This window comes from Coccinella septempunctata, chromosome X (assembly GCF_907165205.1).
Source record: "Coccinella septempunctata chromosome X, icCocSept1.1, whole genome shotgun sequence".
Taxonomy (NCBI): domain Eukaryota; kingdom Metazoa; phylum Arthropoda; class Insecta; order Coleoptera; family Coccinellidae; genus Coccinella; species Coccinella septempunctata.
Genome location: NC_058198.1, coordinates 17,144,310 through 17,160,996, shown reverse-complemented (window position 1 = coordinate 17,160,996; position 16,687 = coordinate 17,144,310). Strand labels below are relative to the sequence as shown.

Here is a 16,687-nt window from a genome sequence, read left to right as displayed (position 1 = left end):
GGACATTCCAAATTTTTTGTGACAGAAAAGCATAGGCTTTTTTTTAATGGGAATGATACAAAGATAGGATTTTTCATCAACCTATTTTGATGAAGGAATGAAATGGTTAAACTAATTGATTTCGAATTTTCACTTTTTTATGTAGGTATTTTGAGCTCAATGACAATCACTCTTGGAAGTGATTGACGTTTTTAAAGTGTTATCAAAAAAATTTGTTTTCTTGGGTGTAAATTGACGAAAGGTGAAAAAGTTGGTGTTGCCTGATGGAATCATTCAACTATCCTCTATCTTTGAGTAATTTCAGATAAAAACTTAGATGTTTGAGCATTCTGTACAATATAGTAAATACCGGAGATATGAATATTGCGAGTTATTTCTTACTCAGTCTGTTTATTCCAAACGTTCGCACACATTAGGCGTGTCGCACGTCACCGCATTTTATAACTATTATCTTCCTAAATTACTATTTATCATAAACCAGCATCTCATTAGATTCAACTAAATTTAAATTTCTAAATCGATTTCGATAAAAATCGGCAAAAACGTAATAACATTATGTACTCTATAATATATTATAAAGGGGCGACCAAGTTTGCAAATCCGCCACTTCATCAGATATCTGATGATATCATCAGATCATCGATAGACTTTATCATTGAACCATTAACTTTTATAATCAATCGTTCTTTCACGGAGGGTATTTTTCCGGATAATCTGAAGATTACTATAGTTAAACCCCTACATAAAAAAGGTAGCAAAGATGACAACTATAGGCCCATAAGCATCCTCACTTCATTTTCTAAAGTTTTTGAAAAGATTTTAAGCCTATTGCTTAATTGGACATTCTATTAATGTCCAATTGTTTTCGTAAATTCAATGTTATTTCTGGATGTCAACATGGTTTTGTTAAAAATAAAAATATTGAAACCGCTATTTTTGAGCTCATAAATGACATTGTTCTTGCTCTGGAGCAAGGACAAATTCCTATGGCACTGTTTTTGGACCTTTTGAAGGCTTTCTGTGTTGATCATCGGAAGCTTTTGGAAGTACTCGATAATTGTGATATCAGAGATAGTCAACTCAAACTCATAGAGAGCTATTTGAAGTCCAGAAAACAACGGGTAGTTCTGGAGGCTGATGGCGAAACCTTTGTCTCGGATGAAATTGAAACAATTTTAGGACTCCCTCAGGGTAGTATTGTTGGTCCTTTATTGTTCATAATTTATGTTAATTCTCTACCTAAGGCGATCAAAAGTGAATGTGAACCTCTAATTGAGAGGATGATGAAGAGTATACCCTCATCTCGGACTGAAGTAAAATCACCAGCTGTTTTGACTAAAAGCATTGAAACAAATCATGCTCTTTCAGTTAAGTCTACAATGCCGTCCCAGGATACTACCTCAATGAGATTATTTGCAGATGATACAAATATTTTGACCCGATCGTCATGTATTCCATACGCTGTTGATGTTTGCAATATTGTGGTTAACTCGGTAAAAACTTGGTTATGTAATTATAATCTTGTCCTAAACATTGAGAAGACTAAATGTATGATTTTTCATAGTGATAATTCCAAATTAGATTTTCCTGAAACTGTGGATATTCTTGATAGCTCTGTTGTGGTTGAAGATAATGTGAAATTTTTGGGTATAGTTCTTGACAGTCAATTAAAGTGGGGACCTCATACAGAACAACTTAAGACCAGATTAAGCTCTGCATGTTACACATTATTTATGTTAATTGGTCAAGTGAATTTCGATGTGCTCAAACTTGTCTATTTTGCAAATTTTCATTCCATACTTTCATATGGAATAATTTTTGGGGGTAGTTCATCAAATGTGGAAAATATTTTCGTTGTTCAAAAAAGGGCATTGCGTACTATGTTACGTTTGAGTTATAGAGAATCATGTATAGGAAATTTCGAAAAAAATAATATACTCACTGTCTATGGATTATATGTATATAGGCTCTTACTTTTTTTTAGAAAACGAATTCATTATTTTGAGGATTACAAAAATGTTAATAACACCAGAAGAATGTTTCCTTATAATGTACCTATTCATAGGACAATACTAAGGGAGAGAACTGTTGAATGTATGGCAATATCTATGTACAATGCTCTACCAAAAACTATTAGAATGATCACTTGCGATGAGGATTTTAAGAAATCTTTATATTGTTTTATTTTGAAATCAGAGCCATACAGTTTATCTGAATTCATTTCGTACTGTAGGAGATAGGTATGTTAATATTTTGTCTGTTTGATTCCTGTTCAATATGTTTTTTGACTTATTCCATTTTTATATCTTATTTGGTGTAATTTCTTGGAATTAATAAACATATGACTTTAGCCTTGCGGCTTTCACACTCCTCTCCAGAGGAAAATTCACTTATCCCAGATATCTCAGATATCAAAAGGATTAAGCTCTGTTGGAGCCCTTTCCAGGTTTTCGGGCTCGTGGTGGTGGTCGGGTTCGGGTCGCTCCTCGGCTCCCTGCTGTAGGTTGGATTCCTGCTCCACCCGCACTTCCTGTCGGAGCAGACGGTGTTCCTCTGCATTCCCCATGTACTTGCGTACAGTTCTCGCCGTTCCGAGCAGTACCGCCTTCTGCATGACTTTATAAATATTTTCGTCCAACTGAAGTTTTCTCAAGTTCTCTAGTAATTTCTTCGGTATCAGGCCTGTAGATGAAATGACAATAGGGATGGTCTTTATATCTTTCAGCTTCCACTGTCTTCTGGTTTGTTCCACGAGATCTCTGTATTATTATTATTATTATTATTATTATTATTATAAATAGTAGATGAATCCCTAAAACAATGTTCTTGAATGACAAAAAAAAGCAGGATTGGAAATTATCCTGGTTATAGTGAACCAATGTCTCAATAAATGAGAGGATGAAATAACTCAAAACAAACGAAATTAATTCAGGAACATAATACACATTGATATAAAAGTGGACAAACAAATCAACAGTTGTTGGTTTTAATATATCTGAGTTGATTTCGTTTGTTTATCGCCTTATTCGAAGGCTCACTTATTTGATATCCTCCTACTTAATTTTTACTGATAATTAGTATATCTGGTCATATTTTGAATTTTTAATTTTTTTTATACCATACTTGGAACGGGACCTAACTTTGTCTTTTGAGTACACCTAACAATTTTTAATTTTTTTTCAAACCTAATGTTTCATTTAGAATACACTCTATATCATAAATGATTCATTATATCAGACTTGCACTCTGAATTCATACATAACCTATTGCTTGATTGCAGGTCAAGAAGCGTTCAGTGGATTTTTTTTTGCATAGTACTTGAAACAGCATTAACTGGTAACTTTTATGATCCCCTATCAATTTTTATTTGTTTTCAAAATTAATGTTTCATTAAGAATATGCTGTATATTCAAATATCAGACTTGCACTCCAATATTATGAATTTTCTATTTCTTGATCGCAGGTCAAGGAGCGTTCAGTCTGTTACGCATAGTACTTAAAACAGTACTGATGTCTTTTCTCTACATCTAACAATTTTCAATTTTTTTCGAAGGTAATATTTCATTTTGAATATAGAGCGCGGTCTGGAGTTACAAATCCTACAAAAGTTTTCATTTTATAGGTTTCTCCTTCTTCCTAAAAATCTCAATGTAGTCATTCACATTGAAAAGTTTGATATTAGGATCTTCTTTTCTTCTTATAGATGTCATATTCAGAATCTCTTTCAGAAAGAAAGACCTCGTCAAGCGTTTTCTCAGATTTCCGTTCGACACATACTGCTTTTTTTCTCCAACATCGGAATTTATTTTCTTCACGACCTTTTGGCTATGTTCATCTTGATAACCTTCTCTTCTTGCAGCCTGAGTGTCGGATTTTTTCTGCGGAACTTTTCCTCTTTTTCGTTCTCCTACATGTGACTTCAGAAAATTCCTGATTTGAACTGTTCTCCTCAAGTCAATTTGTTTAGACTTCAATTTTTCCAATCCCATTCTCAAGATCTTCTTTCTGTCCATCTCGTCTTCCACAATGAAAAAAATATTTAAGTATGAAACGATAAAATTCGATAGTATCAAAGTTAAAAAATGTAAACCACAACACAATATTTGCAGCACGAAGCACATTCACAACTGAATACTTTGTACATCTACTCCGCTGTTATATAGCCCCTCTACCATCCCTCCCTAGCACCCCACCACCCAATTGCCGTTCCGTCGTCTGATTCGATATTAGATTGCTGTGACTTAAAATTTCTATGGAATCAACGTATTACATTCGTTCAATTTAACTGTCACACGTCGGACTGATTGTTGATTTATCCTTAACTTCCTATGACCAATTTTAAAGTGTTACTTTTATTAGTTGTATGATGAGCCTTGAGAAAGGAACAAAATAGTTCCGATACGTTGGCGAATTCATAAGAGATTGTTTTTCAACCTGTCCAAATTCCTGCGATATTTTACTTATTGTGTTCAATCCTTTATTTATGATACCTAAAAAGAACATATAAAATATTTTGTTATTTTGTGATACTTGAGCCTAACACTAAAAATACCTGAAATTATAGAGTGTTTTATAAAATTATGAGTTTATGAAACATATGCGAATTTATATGATAATTGTCCAGAGTATTTTTCTTACAGAAAGAATATACTATATTACTGTTTATTTTTTCAAACGTTTCTGATATTATGAAATGATGAAATATCAACAATTGAAAAGTATAAGTTATCGATACAGATAATAACTATCTGGATAAGCAAGTATTGAAGCGCATTAGTATTTCAATTCTTAAGTTTGTTTGAAATCTCGCTGCTCCAAACAATATTTCAAAATTAATAATTCCTAGAGAATTCTTTTTCATCATTTACATTCACGTTGTAGATGGTATACACGTTTTTCCTGAGGAAATAAAAACTATAGAAAGAATGTCCCTGAATAGATTTAACGACTCTGATGTATATGCAGAAATCCATGTAGGTTCCTATATATAAGTACAGAATCGTTATTTTTTATTTTCACCCTAATTATACGGAGCACTACTATCTACTTCATGAATTTCATTTTCAATGTCTTAACCGGAAAACCGAAAAATTTTGAGTATATAATAATGAATAAATAAATAAATAAATAAATAAATAAATAAATAAATTAATAAATAAATAAATAAATAATTAAAATGAAATATTCTCATATTATAAGAGCTAAAAACTTGGTTTCTTAAAAAACGGCATGGATTCCCCATCGAGTAACATGTGACTCTGGTGACATGACATTGAATTTTCCAAGATTTCCAACTTTCAGTATGCTTTAACGATAGAATGGTGCAACATTCAGGAATTGTTGTCGAAGTCTTAATGTATTTTTAACAGCATATCCACAAAAAAATTCTTTCGTTTCGTACTTTCATCGAAAAAAATTTGTTTGAATGAAAACCTCTATTTAAGTCGAATTATGATCCAGCTTATCCTTACTATGCCCAAAATTGACAAGGTATTCCTGGAAACGGAATATTCTGCTATCGTTTTTCAAAATGGGGAATTATACGGAAATAACTTGATATTAGTCCGAAAGTCACACTAAAACATTTGTAAGGCCTCACTATCTCCAAAATTTAAGACGAAAATCGGAAATAATATTCAGGCCCAGTACGAAAAGAAGATATTAAAAAAAAAAATAACCATTGCAAGTGACATTCAGTAAAGTGAAAATAAAATATCGCCAAAATAATGTCGAAATTAGACATAGTCATACTTATGCAAGTTTTTGGCCGTCCAACTTCATTTGCTGTTTAGATTAGATATTTTATGATTTCTATGCTGATCCGGCTATCGAAAATATTCAAAATGATTTTGAAAAGGCCGTTTTATAGAAAAAAGTTCTATTTTGAGATGCTGGGGTTCGAACATAAATCGATAATTAATTGCAATATTTCCGAAAAATGCATCAACAATCGAATATCTTATTTCAAAATACTTCAAAGTTCCTGCTATACAATTCCTTGTTTTCGCAGGTAGTAATTATGACCAAATCGGTCCGTTGTGGGCGGAAACGTTGAGGGATGGTTTATTGTATTGGTTATACTGTACCTGTGTTATTCTGTACCTGTCACCTAGTCAAAGTAACAAATATTTTACTGTATATTTCAATACGTCAATGGTTTTGAATAAGGTTTTTTTTTGCTTATCAAGAAATAGTAGTCCCGTAGATCAGTTATGGCACTTTTTTGATTTCCATGATATTGTTCTGGTTTTTTTTACAGATAAATCCCCATTGTATTTGTCAAGAGAAATGAGATTTCGATAATTAAGTATGAACGTTGACTTCTTTTCTATCTGTCTATTATATTCGTCAATGTAAACTGTTCTTTGTTTCAGGCTCAGGTAATTTCATTTTAATGAAACATCCTCTACACATCCATATAGCTCATGGAAAACTTCGAAAAACCGAATAAAAAAGTTACTTTCTTCCGTCATGAATTTCTTAAAATGGATTGCTGAAATTTATTAGAGAAAATAACGAAAAATTTTGGTTGCAGTAGCCTTTTTCTTGAGGTTGAAACTGGAATAATAATATTCGCGAGAGTACTGAAGCTGGCATATGGAATAATGAGAAAACAATATAAAAAATTACGGTGCGTAGCGTAGCGTTAGATCTATGGCGCCATTATAACTAGTGAAACTGAAAAGAGCAAATTTTTTCAATTATCTGTAGGATATAAATAGTAGATGAATCCCTAAAACAATGTTCTTGAATGACAAAGAAAGGCAGGATTGGAAATTATCCTGGTTATAGTGAACCAATGTCTCAATAAATGAGAGGATGAAATAACTCAAAACAAACGAAATTAATTCAGGAACATAATACACATTGATATAAAAGTGGACAAACAAATCAACAGTTGTTGGTTTTCATATATCTGAGTTGAATTCGTTTATTTATCGCCCTTATTCGAAGGCTCACTTATTTGATATCCTCCTACTTAATTTTTACAGATAATTAGTATATCTGGTCATATTTTGAAGTTTTAATTTTTTTTATACCGTACTTGGAACGGGACCTAACGTTGTCTTTTGAGTACACCTAACAATTTTTAATTTTTTTTCAAACCTAATGTTTCATTTAGAATACACTCTATATCATAAATGATTCATTATATCAGACTTGCACTCTGAATTCATACATAACCTATTGCTTGATTGCAGGTCAAGAAGCGTTCAGTGGATTTTTTTTTTGCATAGTACTTGAAACAGTTCTAACTGTTAACTTTTATGATCCCCTATCATTTTTTATTTGTTTTCAAAATTAATGTTTCATTAAGAACATGCTGTAAATTCAAATATCAGACTTGCACTCCAATATTATGAATTTTCTATTTCTTGATCGCAGGTCAAGGAGCGTTCAGTCTTTTACGCATAGTACTTAAAACAGTACTGTTGTCTTCTCTACATCTAACAATTTTCAATTTTTTTCGAAGTTGGAACGGGACCTAACGTTGTCTTTTGAGTACACCTAACAATTTTTAATTTTTTTTCAAACCTAATGTTTCATTTAGAATACACTCTATATCATAAATGATTCATTATATCAGACTTGCACTCTGAATTCATACATAACCTATTGCTTGATTGCAGGTCAAGAAGCGTTCAGTGGATTGTTTTTGCATAGTACTTGAAACAGTACTAACTGTTAACTTTTATGATCCCCTATCAATTTTTATTTGTTTTCAAAATTAATGTTTCATTAAGAATATGCTGTAAATTCAAATATCAGACTTGCACTCCAATATTATGAATTTTCTATTTCTTGATCGCAGGTCAAGGAGCGTTCAGTCTTTTACGCATAGTACTTAAAACAGTACTGTTGTCTTTTCTCTACATCTAACAATTTTCAATTTTTTTCGAAGTTAATATTTCATTTTGAATATAGAGCGTGGGCTGGAGTTACAAATCCTACAAAAGTTTTCATTTTATAGGTTTCTCCTTCTTCCTAAAAATCTCAATGTAGTCATTCACATTGAAAAGTTTGATATTAGGATCTTCTTTTCTTCTAATAGATGTCATATTCAAAATCTCCTTCAGAATGAAAGACCTCGTCAAGCGTTTTCTCAGATTTCCGTTCGACACATACTGCTTTTTTTCTCCAACATCGGAATTTATTTTCTTCAAGACTTTTTGGCTATGTTCATCTTGATTACCTTCTCTTCTTGCAGCGTGAGTGTCGGATTTTTTCTGCGGAACTTTTCCTCTTTTTCGTTCTCCTACATGTGACTTCAGAAAATTCCTGATTTGAACTGTTCTCCTCAAGTCAATTTGTTTAGACTTCAATTTTTCCAATCCCATTCTCAAGATCTTCTTTCTGCCCATCTCGTCTTCCACAATGAAAAAAATATTTAAGTATGAAACGATAAAATTCGATAGTATCAAAGTTAAAAAATGTAAACCACAACACAATATTTGCAGCACGAAGCACATTCACAACTGAATACTTTGTACATCTACTCCGCTGTTATATAGCCCCTCTACCATCCCTCCCTAGCACCCATCACCCAATTGCCCGTTCCGTCGTCTGATTCGATATTAGATTGCTGTGACTTAAAATTTCTTTGGAATCAACGTATTACATTCGTTCAATTTAACTGACACACGTCGGACTGTTTGTTGATTTATCCTTAACTTCCTATGACCAATTTTAAAGTGTTACTTTTATTAGTTGTATGATGAGCCTTGAGAAAGGAACAAAATAGTTCCGAAACGTTGGCGAATTCATAAGAGATTGTTTTTCAACCTGTCCAAATTCCTGCGATATTTTACTTATTGTGTTCAATTAATTATTTATGATACCTAAAAAGAACATATAAAATATTTTGTTATTTTGTGATACTTGAGCCTAACACTAAAAATACCTGAAATTATAGAGTGTTTAATATAATTATGAGTTTATGAAACATATGCGAATTTAAATGATAATTGTCCAGAGTATTTTTCTTACAGAAAGAATATACTATTATATATTACTGTTCATTTTTTCAAACGTTTCTGATATTATGAAATGATAAAATATCAACAATTGAAAAGTATAAGTTATCGATACAGATAGTTATTATCTGGATAAGCAAGTATTGAAGCGCATTAGTATTTCAATTCTCAAGTTTGTTTCAAATCTCAATCAAAAATAACTAGTGAAACTCAAAAGAGCAAATTTTTCCAATTATCTGTAGGATATCCGGAGGCGCTGGATTTATGTTGGGAGAATTGCGGGAAAATCAGTTTCTGAAATGGATATAAAATCTTTTTTGGAGGGTGTACCTGGAAGTGATCAGATAATTGTGAAGAAACTAAACACAGTTGGCCAAAACTCTGCTTTTAGTATTGGTCTCCCATCAAAGGAAGCTCTTGATGAGGTCTTCAGCGATTCTTTTTGGCCGGAAGGTATAGTCTTGAGGGAATTTTCCTTTGATAAACAATTTTTTCAGAAGTCCAGAGAGAATCAATTGATGGCATAGTATCGGAGCATTGTGCTGCAAAGCGTCATTTCTGCCTTCTCCTTCAGAATGTCCAGTCTCTGGGTACTGCTCTCAATAAGCTGCACTTGATGGCTCTGGAAGAGGGTGCAGACATAGTGGCGATAACTGAGCATTGGAAATCCAAAGATGAACTCGAAGCCGGCATGTTGGAGGGTTACAAGCTTGTTTCAAGTTTTTGCCGTTTGAAAGGAAGACATGGTGGAACTGCAATTTACTGCAAGGAAGATCTGAAGTGTACTGATAGGCAAGATTATAATTCACTAAGTATTCCTAATGTCATTGAATGTTGTGCTGCCAGTTTGTATATGGAAAACTGTAAAATGCTTATTATTTGTATCTATAGGCCTAATACCCCGCCATTAGCCGATGTTGTACAGTTCCTCGAATGCCTAAGAGAAATTTTTGAGCGTTGCTTGTCGGAGACATCTGACTATATTCTGGTAGGAGATTTTAACCTAGATATTCTGTCTTCTTCTTCTGATGTTAGAGAATTTCTGTCTTTGTTGGAGAATTTCAATGTCAGAATTACAAATTTTAAGCCAACACGTCCTGTGTCTGGCTCTTGTATAGACAATGTGTTCACCTCCCTTAGCGGTAATACTAATGTAGTTGAGTACCACATCTCAGATCATTCAGGATTGAAGTTTCTCTCCACATTGATTTGCGGTGACAAAATGAAGAATAAATTTGTAAAGAAAAGAATTATAAATGACAAATCAATTGAGAAGTTTTTACGGGAACTGTCACTGATGGAATGGGATGGTGATTACGGCAGCAAACTTGATCCTAGTCAACTTTGGAATGTTTTCCACCAACGTTTTTCGGAAATTTTTGAGCTGTGTTTTCCTAAAGTTGCTATTCGACTGGTTTCTCCTGGTATTTTTAGACAAACTCCCGAAATTAAAAAACCGAAAGATACCCTAGACAAACTTTATGTTATATCATTCTGTAAACCAGAATTCAGGGATGTCTATAGGTCCACTAAAAGGAGATATGATTCTCTTTTGACCACAACGAAGAGAGAATATTTCAACGAGATCATTGTGAATTCTGAAAATAATTCCAAAGCTTCGTGGAGGATTATTAATTCTCTAACCAAGAATAAAGTTCATAACGAGGTATCTCTTGGTCAAAGCGACCACTCAGCTCTGGCAAATCGGTTCAATACATTTTTTGCAAATATTCCAGTTAAATTAACTGAAGGTTTAACCAGATCTATTGTTTATTGTTTATTGTTAATCAGGACACATACAGTTAATTAAATACCCAAAAAATGGTCACAATTTAGATTTAAAAAAAAAAAATAGAAGTACCTTGGAAAAAGCAAAAAAAAATGCTGGAGAATTAAAATTACGTATTCAATATAAAAAGAAAAAAACCACCACAACAGTATACATCATCCATGTGGGCCGAAAGTCAGAATACCGCGATCAATGGTAAGATGTGATGAAATAATTCTTTAGCCTTGACTTGACAGAAATTGTGCTGAGAAAAAATGGGTCAATTACTTCTTTAAAGCTGTTACATTGACTGAGCATTCTATGAACAGGAGAGTTCATAGCGCTATTGGTTTGTCTCTTCGGTATGTGAAAGATGTCAAATTGCCTAATCCTCCTTATTGGAGCGTAAATATTCAGTCTGGAGGTGATGAAGATACTTTCCAGGTCCCCATTCATCAATTTCCGAAGAAATATGATGTCTATTATCCCTAATTCTCAGAGCAAACTTGATAATTCTTTTTTCATGTTTGATATTACGCAGGACGAAATTGTACAAGTTGTGAAATCTTTGAAAACCAATACATCATGGGGCCATGATGAGATACCGATGAAAGTGATAAAAGCATCGATAGACTTTATCATTGAACCATTAACTTTTATAATCAATCGTTCTTTCAGGGAGGGTATTTTTCCGGATAATCTGAAGATTACTATAGTCAAACCCCTACATAAAAAAGGTAGCAAAGATGACCTTAACAACTATAGGCCCATAAGCATCCTCTCTTCATTTTCTAAAGTTTTTGAAAAGATTTTAAGCAATAAAATGTCTAATTGTTTTCGTAAATTCAATGTTATTTCTGGATGTCAACATGGTTTTGTTAAAATAAAAATATTGAAACCGCTATTTTTGAGCTCATAAATGACATTGTTCTTGCTCTGGAGCAAGGACAAATTCCTATGGCACTGTTTTTGGACCTTTCGAAGGCTTTCTGTGTTGATCATCGGAAGCTTTTGGAAGTACTCGATAATTGTGATATCAGAGATAGTCAACTCAAACTCATAGAGAGCTATTTGAAGTCCAGAAAACAACGGGTAGTTCTGGAGGCTGATGGTGAAACCTTTGTCTCGGATGAAATTGAAACAATTTTAGGACTCCCTCAGGGTAGTATTGTTGGTCCTTTATTGTTCATAATTTATGTTGATTCTCTACCTAAGGCGATCAAAAGTGAATGTGAACCTCTAATTGAGAAGATGATGAAGAGTATACCCTCATCTCGGACTAAAGTAAAATCATCAGCTGTTTTGACTAAAAGCATTGAAACAAATCATGCTCTTTCAGTTAAGTCTACAATGCCGTCCCAGGATACTACCTCAATGAGATTATTTGCAGATGATACAAATATTTTGACCCGATCGTCATGTATTCCATACGCTGTTGATGTTTGCAATATTGTGGTTAACTCGGTAAAAACTTGGTTATGTAATTATAATCTTGTCCTAAACATTGAGAAGACTAAATGTATGATTTTTCATAGTGATAATTCCAAATTAGATTTTCCTGAAACTGTGGATATTCTTGATAGCTCTGTTGTGGTTGAAGATAATGTGAAATTTTTGGGTATAGTTCTTGACAGTCAATTAAAGTGGGGACCTCATACAGAACAACTTAAGACCAGATTAAGCTCTGCATGTTACACATTATTTATGTTAATTGGTCAAGTGAATTTCGATGTGCTCAAACTTGTCTATTTTGCAAATTTTCATTCCATACTTTCATATGGAATAATTTTTGGGGGTAGTTCATCAAATGTGGAAAATATTTTCGTTGTTCAAAAAAGGGCATTGCGTACTATGTTACGTTTGAGTTATAGAGAATCATGTATAAGAAATTTCGAAAAAAATAATATACTCACTGTCTATGGATTATATGTATATAGGCTCTTACTTTTTTTTAGAAAACGAATTCATTATTTTGAGGATTACAAAAATGTTAATAACACCAGAAGAATGTTTCCTTATAATGTACTTATTCATAGGACAATACTAAGGGAGAGAACTGTTGAATGTATGGCAATATCTATGTACAATGCTCTACCAAAAACTATTAGAATGATCACTTGCGATGAGGATTTTAAGAAATCTTTATATTGTTTTATTTTGAAATCAGAGCCATACAGTTTATCTGAATTTATTTCGTACTGTAGGAGATAGGTATGTTGATATTTTGTCTGTTTGATTCCTGTTCAATATGTTTTTTGACTTATTCCATTTTTATATCTTATTTGGTGTAATTTCTTGGAATTAATAAACATATGACTTAAGCCTTGCGGCTTTCACACTCCTCTCCAGAGGAAAATTCACTTATCCCAGATATCTCAGATATCAAAAGGATTAAGCTCTGTTGGAGCCCTTTCCAGGTTTTCGGGCTCGTGGTGGTGGTCGGGTTCGGGTCGCTCCTCGGCTCCCTGCTGTAGGTTGGATTCCTGCTCCACCCGCACTTCCTGTCGGAGCAGACGGTGTTCCTCTGCATTCCCCATGTACTTGCGTACAGTTCTCGCCGTTCCGAGCAGTACCGCCTTCTGCATGACTTTATAAATATTTTCGTCCAACTGAAGTTTTCTCAAGTTCTCTAGTAATTTCTTCGGTATCAGGCCTGTAGATGAAATGACAATAGGGATGGTCTTTATATCTTTCAGCTTCCACTGTCTTCTGGTTTGTTCCACGAGATCTCTGTATTATTATTATGTGATGACTTTAGCCTTGCGGCTTTCACACTCCTCTCCAGAGGAAAATTCACTTATCCCAGATATCTGAGATATCAAAAGGATAAAGCTCTGTTGGAGCCCTTTCCAGGTTTTCGGGCTCGTGGTGGTGGTGGGGTTCGGGTCGCTCCTCGGCTTCCTGCTGTAGGTTGGATTCCTGCTCCACCCGAACTTCCTGTCGGAGCAGACGGTGTTCCTCTGCATTCCCCATGTACTTGCGTACAGTTCTCGCCGTTCCGAGCAGTACCGCCTTCTGCATGACTTTATAAATATTTTCGTCCAACTGAATATTATATTATTATTATTATTATAAATAGTAGATGAATCCCTAAAACAATGTTCTTGAATGACAAAAAAAAGCAGGATTGGAAATTATCCTGGTTATAGTGAACCAATGTCTCAATAAATGAGAGGATAAAATAACTCAAAACAAACGAAATTAATTCAGGAACATAATACACATTGATATAAAAGTGGACAAACAAATCACCAGTTGTTGGTTTTCATATATCTGAGTTGATTTCGTTTATTTATCGCCCTTATTCGAAGGCTCACTTATTTGATATCCTCCCACTTAATTTTTACTGATAATTAGTATATCTGGTCATATTTTGAAGTTTTAATTTTTTTTATACCGTACTTGGAACGGGACCTAACGTTGTCTTTTGAGTACACCTAACAATTTTTAATTTTTTTTCAAACCTAATGTTTCATTTAGAATACACTCTATATCATAAATGATTCATTATATCAGACTTGCACTCTGAATTCATACATAACCTATTGCTTGATTGCAGGTCAAGAAGCGTTCAGTGGATTTTTTTTTGCATAGTACTTGAAACAGTACTAACTGTTAACTTTTATGATCCCCTATCAATTTTTATTTGTTTTCAAAATTAATGTTTCATTAAGAATATGCTGTAAATTCAAATATCAGACTTGCACTCCAATATTATGAATTTTCTATTTCTTGATCGCAGTTCAAGGAGCGTTCAGTCTTTTACGCATAGTACTTAAAACAGTACTGATGTCTTTTCTCTACATCTAACAATTTTCAATTTTTTTCGAAGGTAATATTTCATTTTGAATATAGAGCGCGGGCTGGAGTTACAAATCCTACAAAAGTTTTCATTTTATAGGTTTCTCCTTCTTCCTAAATTCTCAATGTAAGGTAAATGTCCCGATTGCTGACACTGTCCCAATATCGGACAGAATTAATTCAAGTGAGCATAATAACGAATCAGTTCAAGGAAACGACAGAGTCTATGCATTAAAGACATCTACAGTCATAATCTGAAATCATCCACCAAAATCTTCAGTGGTACCAACTTTCCTATACTTCATGCGTCCATTGGAAAAGGCGGTTTGCGAGTGACAGTGATTTCAGTGTTTTATCTTATAGTGAATGAGGATTTGCAGACACTTTCCAGGTACGTTTCTTGTCATAATATATTTTATAATCGCATGTTCTAATGTTGCAATAAGCTTTTCGGTATCTGTATGGTATTTTCCGTTGAAAAACTAACGTTTGTATGTTATAACCTAGAATTTATAGAGGTGTCCGAATTAGGGACACTAAAAATTTTCAATATCTAATTCGGACATAGAGGGGTCCGAATTAGGTTTACATTGAAATTTTCTTATGTATATATATTCTACAATATTGACTAGTTCAAACACAGCAATCTCTTTGTTTGAAGAGTTTACTGCGAAACAGACATGGTAACCTAATTCGGACATGGGTGTCCGAATAAGGATATGATGTGTCACAATTAGGTTCACCTTCTCTAATACAGGCTTCTCCAACTTGAATGTTTCAGAATGCCCTCAAAAAAGAATAAAAACTACTCACTGGATACGCTCAAGTTGGCTTTGGAAGCTATAAGAAATGGAATGCCGGTTAAGAGAGCCAGCAGAGAATTCAATATTCCTAAAACAACGTTGCATTCAAAATTTCATGGAAAATATGCCATCAATTGTTCTGCTGGAGCCCCAACAATTTTGACCGCAGAAGAAGAGGGCACATTGGTCAAGTGGATTATTAGTGTAAGTCGAGTCGGTTTTCCTGTAGACAGAAGTCAATTATTGGATAGTGTACGAATGTTGCTACTCAAGAAGAAAAGAGAGAATCCGTTCAAAGACAATCGTCCTGGAAGGCATTGGTATGAAGGTTTTCTTCGCCGACATCCGGAAATCACAAGAAGAATGACGCAAAACCTCGTTCATTCTAGAGCCACATTAACTGAAGTTCAAATCAGAAACTGGTTCAAGGAACTGGAACAATATTTCCATGATAATAATCTGACCGAAATTCTTTATGATCCACGAAGAATTTATAATACTGATGAAAGTGCGTTCTTCCTTTGTCCAAAGGGAAAAAAAGTACTGGCAATGAAGGGCTGCAGAACAGTTTACAACCATACTGCCAATGATGAGAAAGAATGCATAACAACACTCATCACAGGTATAAGACCCTAATTGCTATTTATTATACTTATTTTATTATTTTACAGGAAACGCAGCTGGAGATTTGCCTCCTCCAATGGTCATGTTTGCCTATGAACGCATTCCTCAGAGCATAGTAGCACTAATGCCTGATAAATGGGGCTTAGGGAAATCTGAATCAGGCTGGATGACCGGCGAGAGTTTTTTTGAATACGTCTCCAATATATTCCATCCCTGGCTCATAAGGAACAATATACCATTACCAGTTATATTTTATGTGGATGGGCATAAATCACATTTGACGATGCATCTAAGTAATTTCTGCTCTGACAATGGAATAATTCTCATAAGCTTATTTCCAAATGCAACACATATGCTTCAGTGGTTGTGGATTATCTGGATATAAAATTTCCTGGGGTGATTGAGGAACTTCAAAAAGGAAAAGCATTTGTGAGCGTGATGACACAGAGTGGAAATAATTGGAAGTGGCCATTAAAAAAAGATATTTTGTGGTACGATTTTGATGAAATTTATGAAAAAATTGAGGAACCGGTTCTATGTAACAAACGTGGAATTTTCACTGTTGGAGAAATGAAAAAGTTCCAAAGTGTCTGAATTCAACGAATTATTCGTTTTTTTTTCAATTTACGCTCATTGAAATATATTTTTCTCAAATTTATCTTAAATTATTGCTTTGTTCAGAATAAGGTGATGAAATTCAGCATTAGGGACCATGT

At 33.8% G+C, this 16,687-nt stretch overlaps 1 protein-coding gene across 1 annotated transcript; it reads left to right on the top strand.

The window, feature by feature from the left end:
• Nucleotides 1-14,681: 14,681 nt before the first annotated feature.
• On the top strand, nt 14,682-16,356 carry LOC123322284 (MFS-type transporter clz9-like). Its single transcript, XM_044910226.1, has 3 exons — nt 14,682-14,935; nt 15,326-15,969; nt 16,019-16,356. The coding sequence occupies exons 2-3, from the start codon at nt 15,327-15,329 to the stop codon at nt 16,354-16,356; spliced, it is 981 nt and encodes a 326-aa protein (XP_044766161.1). The 5' UTR covers nt 14,682-14,935; nt 15,326.
• The last annotated feature ends 331 nt before the right edge of the window (nt 16,357-16,687 follow it).

Excerpts from the sequence above, each read along its gene's own strand:
- LOC123322284 (XM_044910226.1), top strand. The coding sequence starts at position 15,327 with ATGCCCTCAAAAAAGAATAAAAACTACTCACTGGATACGCTCAAGTTG. Across the intron at positions 15,970-16,018 it reads CATAACAACACTCATCACAG|GAAACGCAGCTGGAGATTTG; the intron begins GTATAAGACCCT and ends ATTATTTTACAG.